The sequence below is a fragment of the Rhinopithecus roxellana genome, chromosome 13 (genome assembly GCF_007565055.1).
Source record: "Rhinopithecus roxellana isolate Shanxi Qingling chromosome 13, ASM756505v1, whole genome shotgun sequence".
Lineage (NCBI taxonomy): Eukaryota > Metazoa > Chordata > Mammalia > Primates > Cercopithecidae > Rhinopithecus > Rhinopithecus roxellana.
Window position 1 is genome coordinate 11,747,469 of NC_044561.1, and position 20,051 is coordinate 11,767,519.

A 20,051-nucleotide genomic window follows, 5' to 3' on the forward strand; every position below is an offset into this window, starting at 1 on the left:
GAATTAAGATTTTTCTCATTATTGTGACAGCATCCTGAATGTAACTCATTGAATGTAGTCTCATTAAAATGCACACTGAATAATTCAAATGATAAAGATGTATGCTTTACTACAACTTGAAAAATACAACAGGGTAGATGATAAACATAGTGGCAGGCAGGGTATGTAGATCCACAGAAGTTGAACGGTCTTGTAACATTTCATAAAACTGGGGATTTGCCTGGAGCTTCAAATGGGGAGGAGGTGTGATGAGATGCTGTCGCTGAATCATACAGTGCCTTTCTGTTTTAAACTGTTCTTAAGGTGACTATTTCACATTGATGAGGTTGCCCTAGCTAGAAAGCCAAGGCTCTTTCAATTCTTTCTGCCCCTCTCCTTTGCCTGCCTTTGACGCCAAGGAGAATGGTCTAGCAGCAGCTCAGCCCATGCTTGTCAACCGCCCACTTCCGTACACTCCATACACCCCAAGGTTCCTTGTGGGATTCCTCAGCAACACCAATGCACTGACCGTCACTCTGTGTTCTCCTAGATTCTGATGAAGATCGGCAGGCGTCTGCACATGGCAGTGTGGAGGTGAATATGGGATCAGAACTTGTAAGACGTATTTCTTTCTCTGGAAGAGAAACTTTTTTTGTTTTTTTCTGGGGCTTCTATACTATCAAGTGAATGTCATTTTTGACTGCCATCGTGAATCAGGCCTCAGTTGGTCATGGACTTTAGCGACCAGTCACTGGAGGTTATGAGCAACTGAGGCCTGATTGACGATGGCAGTCAAAGGACGGCATCACTTACAAACTGTTTGGTAGTGAGTGTATTTCTGAGTACCAACTTTTCTCCCTGAGAAATAATTTTGTATTTGTCAGCCAACATGGACACTTGCTAAATATTCCCAAAAACAACCCCACTGCACTGTCCACAAGCATTCTCTATGCTTTCTTTCGGGGCCAGTGACCTGATCACTGTTTTTTTTTTTATTTTTCTCTCTCTTATTGCAGAGCAATTCAAAAGCCCAGCGTCAACTCTGTACGTATTCTTTTTTTTTTTTTAACAGTTTTATTTAAACGTAGTTGACGTGCAAAACAATTTACTCATTAAATTAGGTGATTCAGTGTTTCTACTGTATTTACACTGTTGTGCAACCATTGTTACAATCTCATCTGAGAACCTCTTTATTCTCCCTCAAAGAAACCCCACTAGTAGTCACTCCTCTGTCTTTCCCAACTCCCACACCCCTGGATCTAGGCAGCCTCGAATCTACTTCCTGTTTCTATAGTACAGTGGCTTTCTATATTAACCGGTTCTTAGGGTGACTATTTCACATTGATGAGGTTGCCCTTGCTAGAAAGCCAAGGATCTTTCATTTCTTTCTGCCCCTCTCCTTTGCCTTCCTTCAACACCAAGGAGAATGGTCCAGCAGCAGCTCAGTCCATGCTTGTCAACCACCCCCTCCATACACTCCAGCCCTGGTCCACAGCCCCCAAGGCTCCTTGTGGGATTCCTCAGCAACACCAATGCACTGACCATCACTCTATGTTCTCCTAGGTCCTGTTGACGATCTGCAGGCGTCTGCACATGACAGCGTGGAGGATATGAAATCAGAACGTGTAAGACTTTATTTCTTTCTCTGGAAGAGAAATGTTTGTTTTTGTTTTGTTTTTTGTTTTTTCCGGGGCTTCTACACTATCAAGTGAATATCATTTTTGACTGCCATCATGGGTCAGGCCTCAGTTGGTCATGGACTCTAGCGACCGGTCACTAGAGGTTATGACCAACTGAGGCCTGATTGACGATGGCAGTCAAAGGACGGCATCACTTACAAACTGTCTGGTAGTTAGTATGTTTCTCAATAGCAAGCTTTTCTCCCTGAAAAATAATTTTGTATTTGTCAGCCAACATGGACACTTGCTAAATATTCCAAAAAAAACCTCACTGCACTGTCCACAAGCATCCTCTATGCTTTCTTTCGGGGCCAGTAACCTGATCACTGTTGTTTTTTTTTTTTCTTCTCTTATTGCAGAGCAATTCGAAAGCCCAGCCTCAACTCTGTACGTATTCTTTTTTTTTTTTTAACAGCTTTATTTAAACGTAGTTGACGTGCAAAACAATTTACTCATTTAAATTAGGTGATTCAGCGTTTCTACTATATTTACACGGTTGTGCAAGCATTGTTACAATCTCATCTGAGAACCTCTTTATTCTCCCTCAAAGAAACCCCACTAGTAGTCACTCCTCTGTCTTTCCCAACTCCCACACCCCTGGATCTAGGCAGCCTGGAATCTACTTCCTGTTTCTGTAGTACAGTGGCTTTCTATATTAACCGGTTCTTAGGGTGACTATTTCACATTGATGAGATTGCCCTTGCTGGAAAGCCAAGGATCTTTCATTTCTTTCTGCCCCTCTCCTTTGCCTGCGTTCAACACCAAGGAGAATGGTCCAGCAGCAGCTCAGTCCATGCTTGTCAACCACCCTCCTCCATACACTCCAGCTCTGGTCCACATCCCCCAAGGCTCCTTGTGGGATTCCTCAGCAACACCAATGCACTGACCATCACTCTATGTTCTCCTAGGTCCTGTTGACGATCTGCAGGCGTCTGCACATGACAGCGTGGAGGATATGAAATCAGAACGTGTAAGACTTTATTTCTTTCTCTGGAAGAGAAATGTTTGTTTTTGTTTTGTTTTTTGTTTTTTCCGGGGCTTCTAGACTATCAAGTGAATATCATTTTTGACTGCCATCATGGGTACCAGGGCTCAGTTGGTCATGGACTCTAGCGACTGGTCACTAGAGGTTATGACCAACTGAGGCCTGATTGACGATGGCAGTCAAAGGACGGCATCACTTACAAACTGTCTGGTAGTTAGTATGTTTCTCAATAGCAAGCTTTTCTCCCTGAAAAATAATTTTGTATTTGTCAGCCAACATGGACACTTGCTAAATATTCCAAAAAAAACCTCACTGCACTGTCCACAAGCATCCTCTATGCTTTCTTTCGGGGCCAGTAACTGATCACTGTTTTTTTTTTTTTTTTTCTCTCTCTTATTGCAGAGCAATTCGAAAGCCCAGTCTCACCTCTGTACGTATTCTTTTTTTTTTTAACAGCTTTATTTAAACGTAATTGACGTGCAAAACAATTTACTCATTTAAATTAGGTGATTCAGCGTTTGTACTATATTTATACAGTTGTGCAAGCATTGTTACAGTCTCATCTGAGAACCTCTTTATTCTCCCTCAAAGAAACCCCACTAGTAGTCACTCCTGTCTTTCCCAACTTCCACACCCCTGGATGTAGGCAGCCTCGAATCTACTTTCTGTTTCTGTAGTACAGTGGCTTTCTATATTAACCGGTTCTTAGGGTGACTATTTCACATTGATGAGGTTGCCCTTGCTAGAAAGCCAAGGATCTTTCATTTCTTTCTGCCCCTCTCCTTTGCCTTCCTTCAACACCAAGGAGAATGGTCCAGCAGCAGCTCAGTCCATGCTTGTCAACCAACCCCTCCATACACTCCAGCCCTGGTCCACAGCCCCCAAGGCTCGTTGTGGGATTCCTCAGCAACACCAATGCACTGACCATCACTCTATGTTCTCCTAGGTCCTGTTGACGATCTGCAGGCGTCTGCACATGACGGCGTGGAGGATATGAAATCAGAACGTGTAAGACTTTATTTCTTTCTCTGGAAGAGAAATGTTTGTTTTTGTTTTGTTTTTTGTTTTTTCTGGGGCTTCTACACTATCAAGAGAATATCATTTTTGACTGCCATCATGGGTCAGGCCTCGGTTGGTCATGGACTCTAGCTACTGGTCACTAGAAGTTATGACCAACTGAAGCCTGATTGACGATGGCAGTCAAAGGACGGCATCACTTACAAACTGTCTGGTAGTTAGTATGTTTCTCAATAGCAAGCTTTTCTCCCTGAAAAATAATTTTGTATTTGTCAGCCAACATGGACGTTTGCTAAATATTCCAAAAAAAACCTCACTGCACTGTCCACAAGCATCCTCTATGCTTTCTTTCGGGGCCAGTAAACTGATCACTGTTGTTTTTTTTTTTCTTCTCTTATTGCAGAGCAATTCGAAAGCCCCGCCTCAACTCTGTACGTATTCTTTTTTTTTTTTTAACAGCTTTATTTAAACGTAGTTGACGTGCAAAACAATTTACTCATTTAAATTAGGTGATTCAGCGTTTCTACTCTATTTACACGGTTGTGCAAGCATTGTTACAATCTCATCTGAGAACCTCTTTATTCTCCCTCAAAGAAAGCCCACTAGTAGTCACTCCTCTGTCTTTCCCAACTCCCACACCCCTGGATCTAGGCAGCCTCGAATCTACTTCCTGTTTCTGTAGTACAGTGGCTTTCTATATTAACCGGTTCTTAGGGTGACTATTTCACATTGATGAGGTTGCCCTTGCTAGAAAGCCAAGGATCTTTCATTTCTTTCTGCCCCTCTCCTTTGCCTTCCTTCAACACCAAGGAGAATGGTCCAGCAGCAGCTCAGTCCATGCTTGTCAACCAACCCCTCCATACACTCCAGCTCTGGTCCACAGCCCCCAAGGCTCCTTGTGGGATTCCTCAGCAACACCAATGCACTGACCATCACTCTATGTTCTCCTAGGTCCTGTTGACGATCTGCAGGCGTCTGCACATGACGGCGTGGAGGATATGGAATCAGAACGTGTAAGACTATTTCTTTCTCTGGAAGAGAAATGTTTGTTTTTGTTTTGTTTTTTGTTTTTTCTGGGGCTTCTACACTATCAAGTGAATATCATTTTTGACTGCCATCATGGGTCAGGCCTCAGTTGGTCATGGACTCTAGCGACCGGTCACTAGAGGTTATGACCAACTGAGGCCTGATTGACGATGGCAGTCAAAGGACGGCATCACTTACAAACTGTCTGGTAGTTAGTATGTTTCTCAATAGCAAGCTTTTCTCCCTGAAAAATAATTTTGTATTTGTCAGCCAACATGGACGCTTGCTACATATTCCAAAAAAACCCCACTGCACTGTCCACAAGCATCCTCTATGCTTTCTTTCGGGGCCAGTCACCTGATCACTGTTTTGTTTTGTTTTGTTTTTCTCTTATTGCAGAGAAGGAGGATCGTCCAGTGTCGCCTGTGTACGTATTCTTTTTTTTTTTAACAGCTTCATTTAAACGTAGTTGACATGCAAAACAATGTACCCATTTAAAGTAGGTGATTCAGCGTTGTTAGATCTACTAACATTCCCACATCTCAGAATAGGGAACTGAAGCACAGAGGGTTCATTTCACTCTCCCAGGTATGTGCAGATTCTAAGTAGGATTTGATCCCAGGCCATTCTTGGTGACTTGGATCTGCTGCTTTTCTATATTGTCTCCTCTAAATAAAGGTATCTGCCTACACAAACAGTCCGTTTTAAGTGCAATGAACCTTGCAAAATCCTCCTAGAACCCAAATCTAATTCAGGTAGAGTTGAAAAGCAGACGGTAAAAACTGGGATCAAAAGTTTCATCTGGGAAAAAGTTTTTACTAATTTCTCTGCTGTCCTCTGCCATCAACATGTCAAGCACTGTCTTTATTATAATACATTTCCAAGAATCTATAAGAAGTCTGCTCTACCTTGCAGGTTTGCCTATGGGTTCCAAGCGCTGGACAACAAAACTATGGAAATCCAACAAAATGTGGCCTGCAGACAATAAAGGTAGTGTGGAAATTAAATCATTAAGTTCACTTAAGCAACTAATTGCAGTTTATTCATTCAGTGCCCCATATTAGAGAAACTCAGTAAATGCTGTGTCATGTTCTTCATTTATTTCATTTGTGCCAATTTATGCATTAAATCAATGGTGGTTGACACAAGTGCACAAGTCAAGTAACATTGACAACTTAGAGTTCAGTTCTTTTTTTTAGTATTTTATTTTTTTGTGAAAAGGTCTCCTCTGTCGCCCAGGAGTGCACTGGTGCGATCACAGCTCACTGCAATCTTGACCTCCCCAGGTTCAGGTGATCCTTCCACCTCAGCCTCCCAAGTAGCTGGCCATAAGGCACATGCCACTTTATCAAGTTTGTTATTATTATTATTATCTCTGTGGAGAAGGGATTTCACCATTCTGCCCAGGCTGGGTTCACTTTTGATAGTAAAGGACATCTCAAATGTTTAGACATTTGCTTTCAGTTTGGTCAATTATGAATACAGCTATTACAAACCTTCCTGTGTCTTGTTTGGAAGCATAATTTTTAAAATGTAACTGAGGAAATACTTCAGGTTATGATGAATTGCTTGTATGGTAAGACTATATTTTTCTTTGTAAGAATTTTGGTAGAATTTACCAGTGAGATCATCTGAATATAGTGTTTTAGTTGTTTGAAAAGATATTAATCATTGATTCCATATCTAAAATTCTAAAATAAATATAGGCCTATTCAGATGATCTCTTTCTCCTGAGAAGACTTTTGGTCTTCTAACATAGATTTTATAAATTTGTTCATTTCATCGAGTGTATCCAATTGTGAGCACAGATGTGTTCAGAATATTCCTTTATTATTTACTATTTTTTGATTCGACTCCTCTTAAACTAATATTATTAGTATACTGTGACTTCTTTCTTTCCTTTGTGGTAGCCAAGGTAGAGGTTTATCAATGTTACCGATCTTTTCAAAGAACCGGCTTTCGGTTTTGTTGATATTTTCTGGATTTCCTGTTTTCTATTCCATTGTACTCTGCAATCATTATTGATTTATCATCTGTTCTATGTGACACTGCTGTTTTTCTCTGATTGCCCAAGGTGAAGCTTAGATTATGAATTAAGATTTTTCTCATTATTGTGACAGCATCCTGAATGTAACTCATTGAATGTAGTCTCATTTTAATGCACACTGAATAATTCAAATGATAAAGATGTATGCTTTACTACAACTTGAAAAATACAACAGGGTAGATGATAAACTTAGTGGCAGGGTATGTAGATCCAAGAAGTTAAAGGATCTTGTAACATTTCATAAAACTGGGGATTTGCCTGGAACTTCAAATGGGGAGGAGGTGTGATGAGATGCTGTCGCTGAACAATACAGTGCCTTTCTGTTTTAAACTGTTCTTAAGGTGACTATTTCACATTGATGAGGTTGCCCTAGCTAGAAAGCCAAGGCTCTTTCAATTCTTTCTGCCCCTCTCCTTTGCCTGCCTTTGACGCCAAGGAGAATGGTCCAGCAGCAGCTCAGCCCATGCTTGTCAAGCGCCCACTTCCGTACACTCCATACACCCCAAGGTTCCTTGTGGGATTCCTCAGCAACACCAATGCACTGACCGTCACTCTGTGTTCTCCTAGATTCTGATGAAGATCTGCAGGCGTCTGCACATGGCAGTGTGGAGGTGAATATGGGATCAGAACTTGTAAGACGTATTTCTTTCTCTGGAAGAGAAACTTTTTTGTTTTTTTTCTGGGGCTTCTAGACTATCAAGTGAATATCATTTTTGACTGCCATCGTGAATCAGGCCTCAGTTGGTCATGGACTTTAGTGACAAGTCACTGGAGGTTATGACCAACTGAGGCCTGATTGACGATGGCAGTCAAAGGACGGCATCACTTACAAACTGTTTGGTAGTGAGTGTATTTCTGAGTAGCAACTTTTCTCCCTGAGAAATAATTTTGTATTTGTCAGCCAACATGGACACTTGCTAAATATTCCAAAAAAAACCCCACTGCACTGTCCACAAGCATCCTCTATGCTTTCTTTCGGGGCCAGTCACCTGATCACTGTTTGTTTTTTTTTTTTTCTCTTATTGCAGAGCAATTCGAAAGCCCAGCCTCAACTCTGTACGTATTCTTTTTTTTTTTTGACAGCTTTATTTAAACGTAGTTGACGTGCAAAACAATTTACTCATTTAAATTAGGTGATTCAGCGTTTCTACTATATTTACACGGTTGTGCAACCATTGTTACAATCTCATCTGAGAACCTCTTTATTCTCCCTCAAAGAAACCCCACTAGTAGTCACTCCTATGTCTTTCCCAACTCCCACACCCCTGGATCTAGGCAGCCTCGAATCTACTTCCTGTTTCTATAGTACAGTGGCTTTCTATATTAACCGGTTCTTAGGGTGACTGTTTCACATTGATGAGGTTGCCCTTGCTAGAAAGCCAAGGATCTTTCATTTCTTTCTGCCCCTCTCCTTTGCCTTCCTTCAACACCAAGGAGAATGGTCCAGCAGCAGCTCAGTCCATGCTTGTCAACCACCCCCCTCCATAAACTCCAGCCCTGGTCCACAGCCCCCAAGGCTCCTTGTGGGATTCCTCAGCAACCCCAATGCACTGACCATCACTCTATGTTCTCCTAGGTCCTGTTGAAGATCTGCAGGCGTCTGCACATGACAGCGTGGAGGATACGAAATCTGAACGTGTAAGACTTTATTTTTTTTTTTTTTTTTTTTTTTTTTTTTTTTTTTGAGGCGGAGTCTCGCTCTGTCGCCCGGACTGGAGTGCAGTGGCCAGATCTCAGCTCACTGCAAGGCCCGCCTCCTGGGTTTACGCCATTCTCCTGCCTCAGCCTCCCGAGTAGCTGGGACTACAGGCGCCTGCCACCTCGCCCGGCTAGTTTTTGTATTTTTAGTAGAGACGGGGTTTCACCGTGTTAGCCAGGATGGTCTCGATCTCCTGACCTCGTGATCCGCCCGTCTCGGCCTCCCAAAGTGCTGGGATTACAGGCTTGAGCCACCGCGCCCGGCCAAGACTTTATTTTTTTCTCTGGAAGAGAAATGGTTTTTTTTGTTTTGTATTTTGTTTTTTCTGGGGCTTCTAGACTATCAAGTGAATTTCATTTTTGACTGCCATCATGGAGCACGGTTCATTTGGTCATGGAGTCTATCGACTGGTCACTAGAGGTTATGACCAACTGAGGTCTCATTGACCATGGCAGTCAAAGGACGGCATCACTTACAAACTGTTTGGTAGTGAGTGTATTTCTCAGTAGCAACTTTTCTCCGTGAAAAATAATTTTGTATTTGTCAGCCAACATGGACACTTGCTAAATATTCCCAAAAAAAACCCCACTGCACTGTCCACAAGCATTCTCTATGCTTTCTTTCGGGGCCCGTGACCTGATCACTGTTTTTTTTTTTTTCTCTCTCTCTCATTGCAGAGCAATTCAAAACCCCAGCGTCAACTCTGTACGTATTCTTTTTTTTTTTAACAGTTTTATTTAAACGTAGTTGACGTGCAAAACAATTTACTCATTTAAATTAGGTGATTCAGCGTTTCTACTCTATTTTCACGGTTGTGCAACCATTGTTACAATCTCTTCTGAGAACCTCTTTATTCTCCCTCAAAGAAACCCCACTAGTAGTCACTCCTCTGTCTTTCCCAACTCCCATACACCTGGATCTAGGCAGCCTCGAATCTACTTCCTGTTTCTATAGTACAGTGGCTTTCTATATTAACCGGTTCTTAGGGTGACTATTTCACATTGATGAGGTTGCCCTAGCTAGAAAGCCAAGGATCTTTCATTTCTTTCTGTCCCTCTCCTTTGCCTTCCTTCAACACCAAGGAGAATGGTCCAGCAACAGCTCAGTCCATGCTTGTCAACCACCCCCCTCCATACACTCCAGCCCTGGTCCACAGCCCCCAAGGCTCCTTGTGGGATTCCTCAGCAACACCAATGCACTGACCGTCACTCTATGTTCTCCTAGATCCTGTTGAAGATCTGCAGGTGTCTGCACATGGCGGCGTGAAGGATTTGAAATCAGAACCTGTAAGACTTTATTTCTTTCTCTGGAAGAGAAATGTTTTTTTTGTTTTGTTTTTTGTTTTTTCTGGGGCTTCTAAACTATCAAGTGAATATCATTTTTGACTGCCATCATGAATCAGGCCTCAGTTGGTCATGGACTCTAGCGACTGGTCACTAGAGGTTATGACCAACTGAGGCCTGATTGACGATGGTAGTCAAAGGACGGCATCACTTACAAACTGTTTGGTAGTGAGTGTATTTTTCAGTAGCAACTTTTCTCCCTAAAAAATAATTTTGTATTTGTCACCCAAAATGGACACTTGCTAAATATTCCAAAAAAAACCCCACTGCACTGTCCACAAGCATCCTCTATGCTTTCTTTCGGGGCCAGTCACCTGATGACTGTTGTTTTTTTTTTTTTCTCTTATTGCAGAGCAATTCGAAAGCCCAGCCTCAACTCTGTACGTATTCTTTTTTTTTTTAACAGCTTTATTTAAACGTAGTTGACGTGCAAAACAATTTACTCATTTAAATTAGGTGATTCAGCGTTTCTACTATATTTACACGGTTGTGCAACCATTGTTACAATCTCATCTGAGAACCTCTTTATTCTCCCTCAAAGAAACCCCACTAGTAGTCACTCCTCTGTCTTTCCCAACTCCCACACCCCTGGATCTAGGCAGCCTCGAATCTACTTCCTGTTTCTATAGTACAGTGGCTTTCTATATTAACCGGTTCTTAGGGTGACTATTTCACATTGATGAGGTTGCCCTAGCTAGAAAGCCAAGGATCTTTCATTTCTTTCTGCCCCTCTCCTTTGCCTTCCTTCAACACCAAGGAGAATGGTCCAGCAGCAGCTCAGTCCATGCTTGTCAACCACCCCCCCTCCATACACTCCAGCCCTGGTCCACAGCCCCCAAGGCTCCTTGAGGGATTCCTCAGAAACCCCAATGCACTGACCATCACTCTATGTTCTCCTAGGTCCTGTTGAAGATCTGCAGGCATCTGCACATGACAGCGTGCAGGATACGAAATCAGAACGTGTAAGACTTTATTTTTTTCTCTGGAAGAGAAATGGTTTTTTTTTGTTTTGCATTTTGTTTTTTCTGGGGCTTCTAGACTATCAAGTGAATTTCATTTTTGACTGCCATCATGGACCAGGCTTCATTTGGTCATGAACTCTAGCGACTGGTCACTAGAGGTTATGACCAACTGAGGTCTCATTGACCATGGCAGTCAAAGGACGGCATCACTTACAAACTGTTTGGTAGTGAGTGTATTTCTCAGTAGCAACTTTTCTCCCTGAAAAATAATTTTGTATTTGTCAGCCAACATGGACACTTGCTAAATATTCCCAAAAACAACCCCACTGCACTGTCCACAAGCATTCTCTATGCTTTCTTTCGGGGCCAGTGACCTGATCACTGTTTTTTTTTTTTTTTTCCTCTCTCTTATTGCAGAGCAATTCAAAAGCCCAGCGTCAACTCTGTACGTATTCTTTTTTTGTTAACAGCTTTATTTAAACGTAGTTGACGTGCAAAACAATTTACTCATTTAAATTAGGTGATTCAGCGTTTCTACTATACTTACACTGTTGTGCAACCATTGTTACAATCTCATCTGAGAACCTCTTTATTCTCCCTCAAAGAAACCCCACTAGTAGTCACTCCTCTGTCTTTCCCAACTCCCATACACCTGGATCTAGGCAGCCTCGAATCTACTTCCTGTTTCTATAGTACAGTGGCTTTCTATATTAACCGGTTCTTAAGGTGACTATTTCACATTGATGAGGTTGCCCTAGCTAGAAAGCCAAGGATCTTTCATTTCTTTCTGTCCCTCTCCTTTGCCTTCCTTCAACACCAAGGAGAATGGTCCAGCAACAGCTCAGTCCATGCTTGTCAACCACCCCCCTCCATACACTCCAGCCCTGGTCCACAGCCCCCAAGGCTCCTTGTGGGATTCCTCAGCAACACCAATGCACTGACCGTCACTCTTATGTTCTCCTAGTTCCTGTTGAAGATCTGCAGGTGTCTGCACATGTCGGCGTGAAGGATTTGAAATCAGAACCTGTAAGACTTTATTTCTATCTCTGGAAGAGCAATGTTTTTTTTGTTTTGTTTTTTGTTTTTTCTGGGGCTTCTAAACTATCAAGTGAATATCATTTTTGACTGCCATCATGAATCAGGCCTCAGTTGGTCATGGACTCTAGCGACTGGTCACTAGAGGTTATGACCAACTGAGGCCTGATTGACGATGGTAGTCAAAGGACGGCATCACTTAAAAACTGTTTGGTAGTGAGTGTATTTTTCAGTAGCAACTTTTCTCCCTAAAAAATAATTTTGTATTTGTCACCCAAAATGGACACTTGCTAAATATTCCAAAAAAAAACCCCACTGCACTGTCCACAAGCATCCTCTATGCTTTCTTTCGGGGCCAGTCACCTGATGACTGTTGTTTTTTTTTTCTCTCTTATTGCAGAGCAATTCGAAAGCCCAGCCTCAACTCTGTACGTATTCTTTTTTTTTAACAGCTTTATTTAAACGTAGTTGACGTGCAAAACAATTTACTCATTTAAATTAGGTGATTCAGCGTTTCTACTATATTTACACGGTTGTGCAACCATTGTTACAATCTCATCTGAGAACCTCTTTATTCTCCCTCAAAGAAACCCCACTAGTAGTCACTCCTCTGTCTTTCCCAACTCCCATACACCTGGATCTAGGCAGCCTCGAATCTACTTCCTGTTTCTATAGTACAGTGGCTTTCTATATTAACCGGTTCTTAGGGTGACTATTTCACATTGATGAGGTTGCCCTAGCTAGAAAGCCAAGGATCTTTCATTTCTTTCTGCCCCTCTCCTTTGCCTTCCTTCAACACCAAGGAGAATGGTCCAGCAGCAGCTCAGTCCATGCTTGTCAACCAACCCCTCCATACACTCCAGTCCTGGTCCACAGCCCCCAAGGCTCCTTGTGGGATTCCTCAGCAACACCAATGCACTGACCGTCACTCTATGTTCTCCTAGATCCTGTTGAAGATCTGCAGGTGTCTGCACATGTCGGCGTGAAGGATTTGAAATCAGAACCTGTAAGACTTTATTTCTTTCTCTGGAAGAGAAATGTTTTTTTTGTTTTGTTTTTTGTTTTTTCTGGGGCTTCTAAACTATCAAGTGAATATCATTTTTGACTGCCATCATGAATCAGGCCTCAGTTGGTCATGGACTCTAGCGACTGGTCACTAGAGGTTATGACCAACTGAGGCCTGATTGACGATGGTAGTCAAAGGACGGCATCACTTAAAAACTGTTTGGTAGTGAGTGTATTTTTCAGTAGCAACTTTTCTCCCTAAAAAATAATTTTGTATTTGTCACACAAAATGGACACTTGCTAAATATTCCAAAAAAAACCCCACTGCACTGTCCACAAGCATCCTCTATGCTTTCTTTCGGGGCCAGTCACCTGATGACTGTTGTTTTTTTTTTTTTTTCTCTTATTGCAGAGCAATTCGAAAGCCCAGCCTCAACTCTGTACGTATTCTTTTTTTTTTTTAACAGCTTTATTTAAACGTAGCTGACGTGCAAAACAATTTACTCATTTAAATTCGGTGATTCAGCGTTTCTACTATATTTACACGGTTGTGCAACCATTGTTACAATCTCATCTGAGAACCTCTTTATTCTCCCTCAAAGAAACCCCACTAGTAGTCACTCCTCTGTCTTTCCCAACTCCCACACCCCTGGATCTAGGCAGCCTCGAATCTACTTCCTGTTTCTATAGTACAGTGGCTTTCTATATTAACCGGTTCTTAGGGTGACTATTTCACATTGATGAGGTTGCCCTTGCTAGAAAGCCAAGGATCTTTCATTTCTTTCTGCCCCTCTCCTTTGCCTTCCTTCAACACCAAGGAGAATGGTCCAGCAGCAGCTCAGTCCATGCTTGTCAACCAACCCCTCCATACACTCCAGTCCTGGTCCACAGCCCCCAAGGCTCCTTGTGGGATTCCTCAGCAACACCAATGCACTGACCATCACTCTATGTTCTCCTAGGTCCTGTTGAAGATCTGCAGGCGTCTGCACATGACGCCTTGGAGGATATGACATCAGAACGTGTAAGACTATTTCTTTCTCTGGAAGAGAAATGTTTGTTTTTGTTTTGCTTTTTGTTTTTTCTGGGGCTTCTACACTATCAAGTGAATATCATTTTTGACTGCCATCATGGGTCAGGCCTCAGTTGGTCATGGACTCTAGCGACCGGTCACTAGAGGTTATGACCAACTGAGGCCTGATTGACGATTGCAGTCAAAGGACGGCATCACTTACAAACTGTCTGGTAGTTAGTATGTTTCTCAATAGCAAGCTTTTCTCCCTGAAAAATAATTTTGTATTTGTCAGCCAACATGGACGCTTGCTACATATTCCAAAAAAACCCCACTGCACTGTCCATAAGCATCCTCTATGCTTTCTTTCGGGGCCAGTCACCTGATCACTGTTTTGTTTTGTTTTGTTTTTCTCTTATTGCAGAGAAGAAGGATCGTCCAGTGTCGCCTGTGTACGTATTCTTTTTTTTTTTAACAGCTTCATTTAAACGTAGTTGACATGCAAAACAATGTACCCATTTAAAGTAGGTGATTCAGCGTTGTTAGATCTACTAACATTCCCACATCTCAGAATAGGGAACTGAGGCACAGAGGGTTCATTTCACTGTCCCAGGTATGTGCAGATTCTAAGTAGGATTTGATCCCAGGCCATTCTTGGTGACTTGGATCTGCTGCTTTTCTATATTGTCTCATCTAAATAAAGGTATCTGCCTGCACAAACAGTCCGTTTTAAGTGCAATGAACCTTGCAAAATCCTCCTAGAACCCAAATCTAATTCAGGTAGAGTTGAAAAGCAGACGGTAACAACTCGGATCAAAAGTTTCATCTGGGAATAAGTTTTTACTAACTTTTCTGCTGTCCTCTGCCAGCAACATGTCAAGCACTGTCTTTATTATAATACATTTCCAAGAATCTATAAGAAGTCTGCTCTACCTTGCAGGTTTGCCTATCGGTTCCAAGGGCTGGATAACAAAACTATGGAAATGGAGCAGAAATTGTTGCTGCAGGACAATAAAGGTAGTGTGGAAATTAAATCATTCAGTTCACTTAAGCAACTAATTGCAGTTTATTCATTCAGTGCCCCATATTAGAGAAACTCAGTAAATGCTGTGTCATGTTCTTCATTTATTTCATTTGTGCCAATTTATGCATTAAATCAATGGTGGGTGACACAAGTACACAAGTAAAGTAACATTGACAACTTAGAGTTCAGTTCTTTTTTTTAGTATTTTATTTTTTTGTGAAAAGGTCTCCTTTGTCGCCCAGGAGTGCACTGGTGCGATCACAGCTCACTGCGATCTTGACCTCCCCAGCTTCAGGTGATCCTTCCACCTCAGCCTCCCAAGTAGCTGGCCATAAGTCACATGCCACTTTATCAAGTTTATTATTATTATTATTATCTTTGTAGAGAAGGGATTTCACCATTCTGCCCAGGCTGGGTTCACTTTTGATAGTAAAGGACATCTCAAATGTTTAGACATTTGCTTTCAGTTTGGTCAATTATGAATACAGCTATTACAAACCTTCCTGTGTCTTGTTTGGAAGCATAATTTTTAAAATGTAACTGAGGAAATACTTCAGGTTATGATGACTTGCTTGTATGGTAAGACTATATTTTTCTTTGTAAGAATTTTGGTAGAATTTACCAGTGAAATCACCTGAATATAGTGTTTTAGTTGTTTGAAAAGATATTAATCATTGATTCCATATCTAAAATTCTAAAATAAATATAGGCCTATTCAGATGATCTATTTCTCCTGAGAAGACTTTTGGTCTTCTAACATAGATTTTATAAATTCGCTCATTTCATCGACTGTATCCAATTGTGAGCACAGATGTGTTCAGAATATTCCTTTATTATTTACTATTTTTTGATTCGACTCCTCTTAAACTAATATTATTAGTATACTGTGACTTCTTTCTTTCCTTTGTGGGTAGCCAAGGTAGAGGTTTATCAATGTTACCGATCTTTTCAAGAACCAGCTTTCGGTTTTGTTGATATTTTCTGGATTTCCTGTTTCCTATTCCATTGTACTCTGCAATCATTATTGATTTATCATCTGTTCTATGTGACACTGCTGTTTTTCTCTCATTGCCCAAGGTGAAGCTGAGATTATGAATTAAGATTTTTCTCATTATTGTCACAGCATCCTGAATGTAACTCATTGAATGTAGTCTCATTAAAATGCACACTGCATAATTCAAATGATAAAGATGTATGCTTTACTACAACTTGAAAAATACAACAGGGTAGATGATAAACGTAGTGGCAGGGTATGTAGATCCACAGAAGTTAAATGATCTTGTAACATTTCATAAAACTGGGGATTTGCCTGGACCTTCAAATGGGGAGGAGGTGTGATGAGATGCTGTCGCTGAACCATACAGTGCCTTTCTGTATTAAACTGTTCTTAAGGTGACTATTTCACATTGATGAGGTTGCCCTAGCTAGAAAGCCAAGGCTCTTTCAATTCTTTCTGGCCCTCTCCTTTGCCTGCCTTCGACGCCAAGGAGAATGGTCCAGCAGCATCTCAGCCCATGCTTGTCAAGCGCCCACTTCCGTACGCTCCATACACCCCAAGGTTCCTTGTGGGATTCCTCAGCAACACCAATGCACTGACCGTCACTCTGTGTTCTCCTAGATTCTGATGAAGATCTGCAGGCGTCTGCGCATGGCGGTGTAGAGGAGAATATGGGATCAGAACTTGTAAGACGTATTTCTTTCTCTGGAAGAGAAACTTTTTTTGTTTTTTTCTGGGGCTTCTAGACTATCAAGTGGATATCATTTTGGACTGCCATCATGAATCAGGCCTCAGTTGGTCATGGACTTTAGCGACCAGTCACTGGAGGTTATGACCCACTGAGGCCTGATTGACGATGGCAGTCCAAGGACGGCATCACTTACAAACTGTCTGGTAGTGAGTATGTTTCTCAATAGCAAGCTTTTCTCCTTGTGAAATAATTTTGTATTTATCAGCCAACATGGACACTTACTAAATATTCCCCAAAAAAATCCCACGGCATTTTCCACAAGCATTCTCTATGCTTTATTTGGCGGCCAGTGACTGGATCACTGCTTGACGTCCGGTTTTTTATTTCACCAAGTGAACAAAAGGCCTTTGCCAACAGAACCCAGCATCATCTGATCCTCATGGTGTTTGTTTTTCTTTTCTCTTTTTGCAGGATTTATCTAGAGGTGAGTATGAAGACCGTACGTATTTATAAAAACAAAACAATAAAAAGCCAGTTTTGTTTACATGTAGTTGACATGCAAAACAATTCACCCATTTAAAGTAGGTGATTCACCGTTTTTACTATATTTACACGGTTGTGCAACCATTGTTACAATCTCATCTCAGAACCTCTTTATTCCCCCTCAAAGAAACCCCACTAGTAGTCACTCCTCTGTCTTTCCCAACTCTTAAGATGACTATTTCACATTGATGAGGTTGCCCTTGCTAGAAAGCCAAGGATCTTTCATTTCTTTCTGCCCCTCTCCTTTGCCTTCCTTCAACACCAAGGAGAATGGTCCAGCAACAGCTCAGTCCATGCTTGTCAACCGCCCCCCTCCATACACTCCAGCCCTGGTCCACAGCCCCCAAGGCTCCTTGTGGGATTCCTCAGCAACACCAATGCACTGACCGTCACTCTATGTTCTCCTAGGTCCTGTTGAAGATCTGCAGGTCTCTGCCCATGGCGGCGTGGAGCATATGAAATCAGAACGTGTAAGACTTTATTTCTTTCTCTGGAAGAGAAATTTTTTTTTTTTGTTTTGTTTTTTGTTTTTTCTGGGGCTTCTAGACTATCAAGTGAGTATCATTTTTGACTGCCATCATGGACCAGGCTTCAGTTGGTCATGGACTCTAGCGACTGGTCACTAGAGGTTATGACCAACTGAGGTCTCATTGACCATGGCAGTCAAAGGACGACATCACTTACAAACGTGTTTGGTTGTGAGTGTGTTTCTCAGTAGCAACTTTTCTCCCTGAAAAATAATTTTGTATTTGTCAGCCAACATGGACACTTGCTAAATATTCCAAAAGGAAACCCCACTGCACTTTCCACAAGCATCCTCTATGCTTTCTTTCGGGGCCAGTGACCTGATCACTGTTTTTTTTTTTTTTTTCTCTTATTGCAGAGCAATTCAAAAGCCCAGCGTCAACTCTGTACGTATTCTTTTTTTTTTTTAACTGCTTTATTTAAATGTAGTTGACGTGCAAAACAATTCACTCATTTAAATTAGGTGATTTAGCGTTTCTACTATATTTACACGGTTGTGCAACCATTGTTACAATCTCATCTGAGAACCTCTTTATTCCCCCTCAAAGAAACCCCACTAGTAGTCACTCCTCTGTCTTTCCCAACTCCCACACCCCTGGATCTAGGTAGCCTCGAATCTACTTCCTGTTTCTATAGTACAGTGGCTTTCTATATTAACCGGTTCTTAGGGTGACTATTTCACATTGAAGAGGTTGTCCTAGCTAGAAATCCAAGGATCTTTCATTTCTTTCTGTCCCTCTTCTTTGCCTTCCTTCAACACCAAGGAGAATGGTCCAGCAGCAGCTGAGTCCATGTTAGTCAACGGCCCACCTCCATGCATTCCAGCCCCAGTCCACATCTCCCAAGGCTCCTTGTGGGATTCCTCAGCAGCACCAATGCACTGTCACTATATCTTCTCCTAGATTTGGTCGAAGATCTCAGTGAGGGTCCACCTGTTAGTTTTGAAGATTACATGACACCGGAGATGGTAAGATGCATTTCTTTGTCTGAAGAAATGTTTTTCCTGGTTCCTCTTGCCTTATTAATGAAATGAAGATACAAAAATCTGACCAAGTACATTATAGAAGACAATTGCAATTTTTTGTTGGCTGGAATATCAAGGGAATACCATATTTGATGGCTGTCATCCATCAGGTCTTAGTTGATCATGGACTCTAGTGACTGGTCACCGGAGTTTATGACCAACTGAGTCCGGTTGGATGATGGTGGTCAAAAATGAGAGCATCACTTAGAAACTATCCTGTAGTGAGCATATTTCTCAGTAGCAACTTTTTCTTCTTGAAAAATATTTTGTATTTGCCAGCCAACATGGACTTGCTAAATATTCCATGAAAACCCATTGCCTTTTGCACAAGCATCGTCTATGCTTCATTCACGGGCCCGTGACTTGATCACTGTTTGACATGTTGTTTTCTAATGTCACCAAGTGAATAAAAGATCTGTACTGGCTGGGCGTGGTGGCTCACGCCTGTAATCCCAGCACTCTGGGAGGCCGAGGCAGGCGGATCACGAGGTCAGGAGATTGAGACCATCCTGGCTAACAGGGTGAAACCCCGTCTCTACTAAAAATACAAAAAATTAGCTAGGCGTGGTGGCGGGCACCTGTAGTCCTAGCTACTCGGGAGGCTGAGGCAGGAGAATGGCGCGAACCCGGGACGTGGAGCTTGCAGTGAGCCAAGAGCGCGCCACTGCCCTCCAGCCTGGGCGACAGAGCAAGACTCCGTCAAAAAAAATAAAAGGTGTGTGCCAACAGGACTCCATGTGATCTGATCCTCATAGTGTTTTCCTTTCTCCTATTGCAGGCAAAGAAGGGATCGCGAAGCTTACCTCCGTAAGTGTGTGTGTGTGTGTGTGTGTGTGTGTGTGTGTGTGTGTGTGTGTGTGTGTATTTGTTTGTTTGTTTGAGACGAAGCCTTGTTCTTGTCCCCTAGGCTGGGACTGAGATGTTAGAATCTCGGCTGAAGGAATCCCCCACCTACCAGTTTCCAGGAGTTCTCTGGCTTCCGCGTCCCAAGTAGCTGGGATCAGGGACGCCTGCCACCACGCCCAGCTACCATCATTTTATGAATGCATATTTCCATCTGGGTGAAAAAAAATATCACAAACCCCTTTCTCTTCCTACTGAGCACCTGTGAACAGTGTCCTGCAGTTTGTGGCTGCAGCCAGTCCTCATGGAGCCTGGTGTTCTTACATTTCATTCTGCGGCTCACATTCTCAGTCACCCTGCAGGAGAACACCCGCCCCATCCTGGGTCATTACAGAGTGTGCCCATCCATCTGCTGCATCTGAGGAGCTGGGGCCAGCTTCTACGGTGAATCCATATATTTCTGTGTTTCCTGGATAAGGAAGAGGAAAGGAGCTGAGCTGGGGGAGGAAGAAGAGGTAATATTAACTGACTCCTTAGTTTGTACCAGGCACTGTACTAGTTACATATCCTTTTATCTCATGTAATTCTTACCAAACAGTAAGGGGGTTGGGAGTGATA

General features: G+C 42.2%; 1 protein-coding gene across 1 annotated transcript in view; it reads left to right on the plus strand.

Moving 5' to 3' along the window:
- LOC115892749 overlaps positions 1 to 19,401 on the plus strand; it is a 29,545-nt gene extending 10,144 nt beyond the window's left edge. The window contains exons 13-39 of the mRNA XM_030914529.1: positions 1,543 to 1,604; positions 2,018 to 2,045; positions 2,567 to 2,628; positions 3,046 to 3,073; positions 3,590 to 3,651; positions 4,064 to 4,091; positions 4,612 to 4,673; positions 5,086 to 5,113; positions 5,602 to 5,676; positions 7,301 to 7,365; positions 7,762 to 7,789; positions 8,310 to 8,371; positions 9,110 to 9,137; positions 9,657 to 9,718; positions 10,128 to 10,155; positions 10,676 to 10,737; positions 11,155 to 11,182; positions 11,702 to 11,763; positions 12,173 to 12,200; positions 12,717 to 12,778; positions 13,190 to 13,217; positions 16,429 to 16,493; positions 16,970 to 16,982; positions 17,450 to 17,511; positions 17,925 to 17,952; positions 18,469 to 18,533; positions 19,369 to 19,401. Coding sequence (XP_030770389.1) covers positions 1,543 to 1,604; positions 2,018 to 2,045; positions 2,567 to 2,628; positions 3,046 to 3,073; positions 3,590 to 3,651; positions 4,064 to 4,091; positions 4,612 to 4,673; positions 5,086 to 5,113; positions 5,602 to 5,676; positions 7,301 to 7,365; positions 7,762 to 7,789; positions 8,310 to 8,371; positions 9,110 to 9,137; positions 9,657 to 9,718; positions 10,128 to 10,155; positions 10,676 to 10,737; positions 11,155 to 11,182; positions 11,702 to 11,763; positions 12,173 to 12,200; positions 12,717 to 12,778; positions 13,190 to 13,217; positions 16,429 to 16,493; positions 16,970 to 16,982; positions 17,450 to 17,511; positions 17,925 to 17,952; positions 18,469 to 18,533; positions 19,369 to 19,401 — 1,244 coding nt within the window. The remainder of the gene's footprint in view (positions 1 to 1,542; positions 1,605 to 2,017; positions 2,046 to 2,566; positions 2,629 to 3,045; positions 3,074 to 3,589; positions 3,652 to 4,063; positions 4,092 to 4,611; positions 4,674 to 5,085; positions 5,114 to 5,601; positions 5,677 to 7,300; positions 7,366 to 7,761; positions 7,790 to 8,309; positions 8,372 to 9,109; positions 9,138 to 9,656; positions 9,719 to 10,127; positions 10,156 to 10,675; positions 10,738 to 11,154; positions 11,183 to 11,701; positions 11,764 to 12,172; positions 12,201 to 12,716; positions 12,779 to 13,189; positions 13,218 to 16,428; positions 16,494 to 16,969; positions 16,983 to 17,449; positions 17,512 to 17,924; positions 17,953 to 18,468; positions 18,534 to 19,368) is intronic.
- Positions 19,402 to 20,051: the final 650 nt, after the last annotated feature.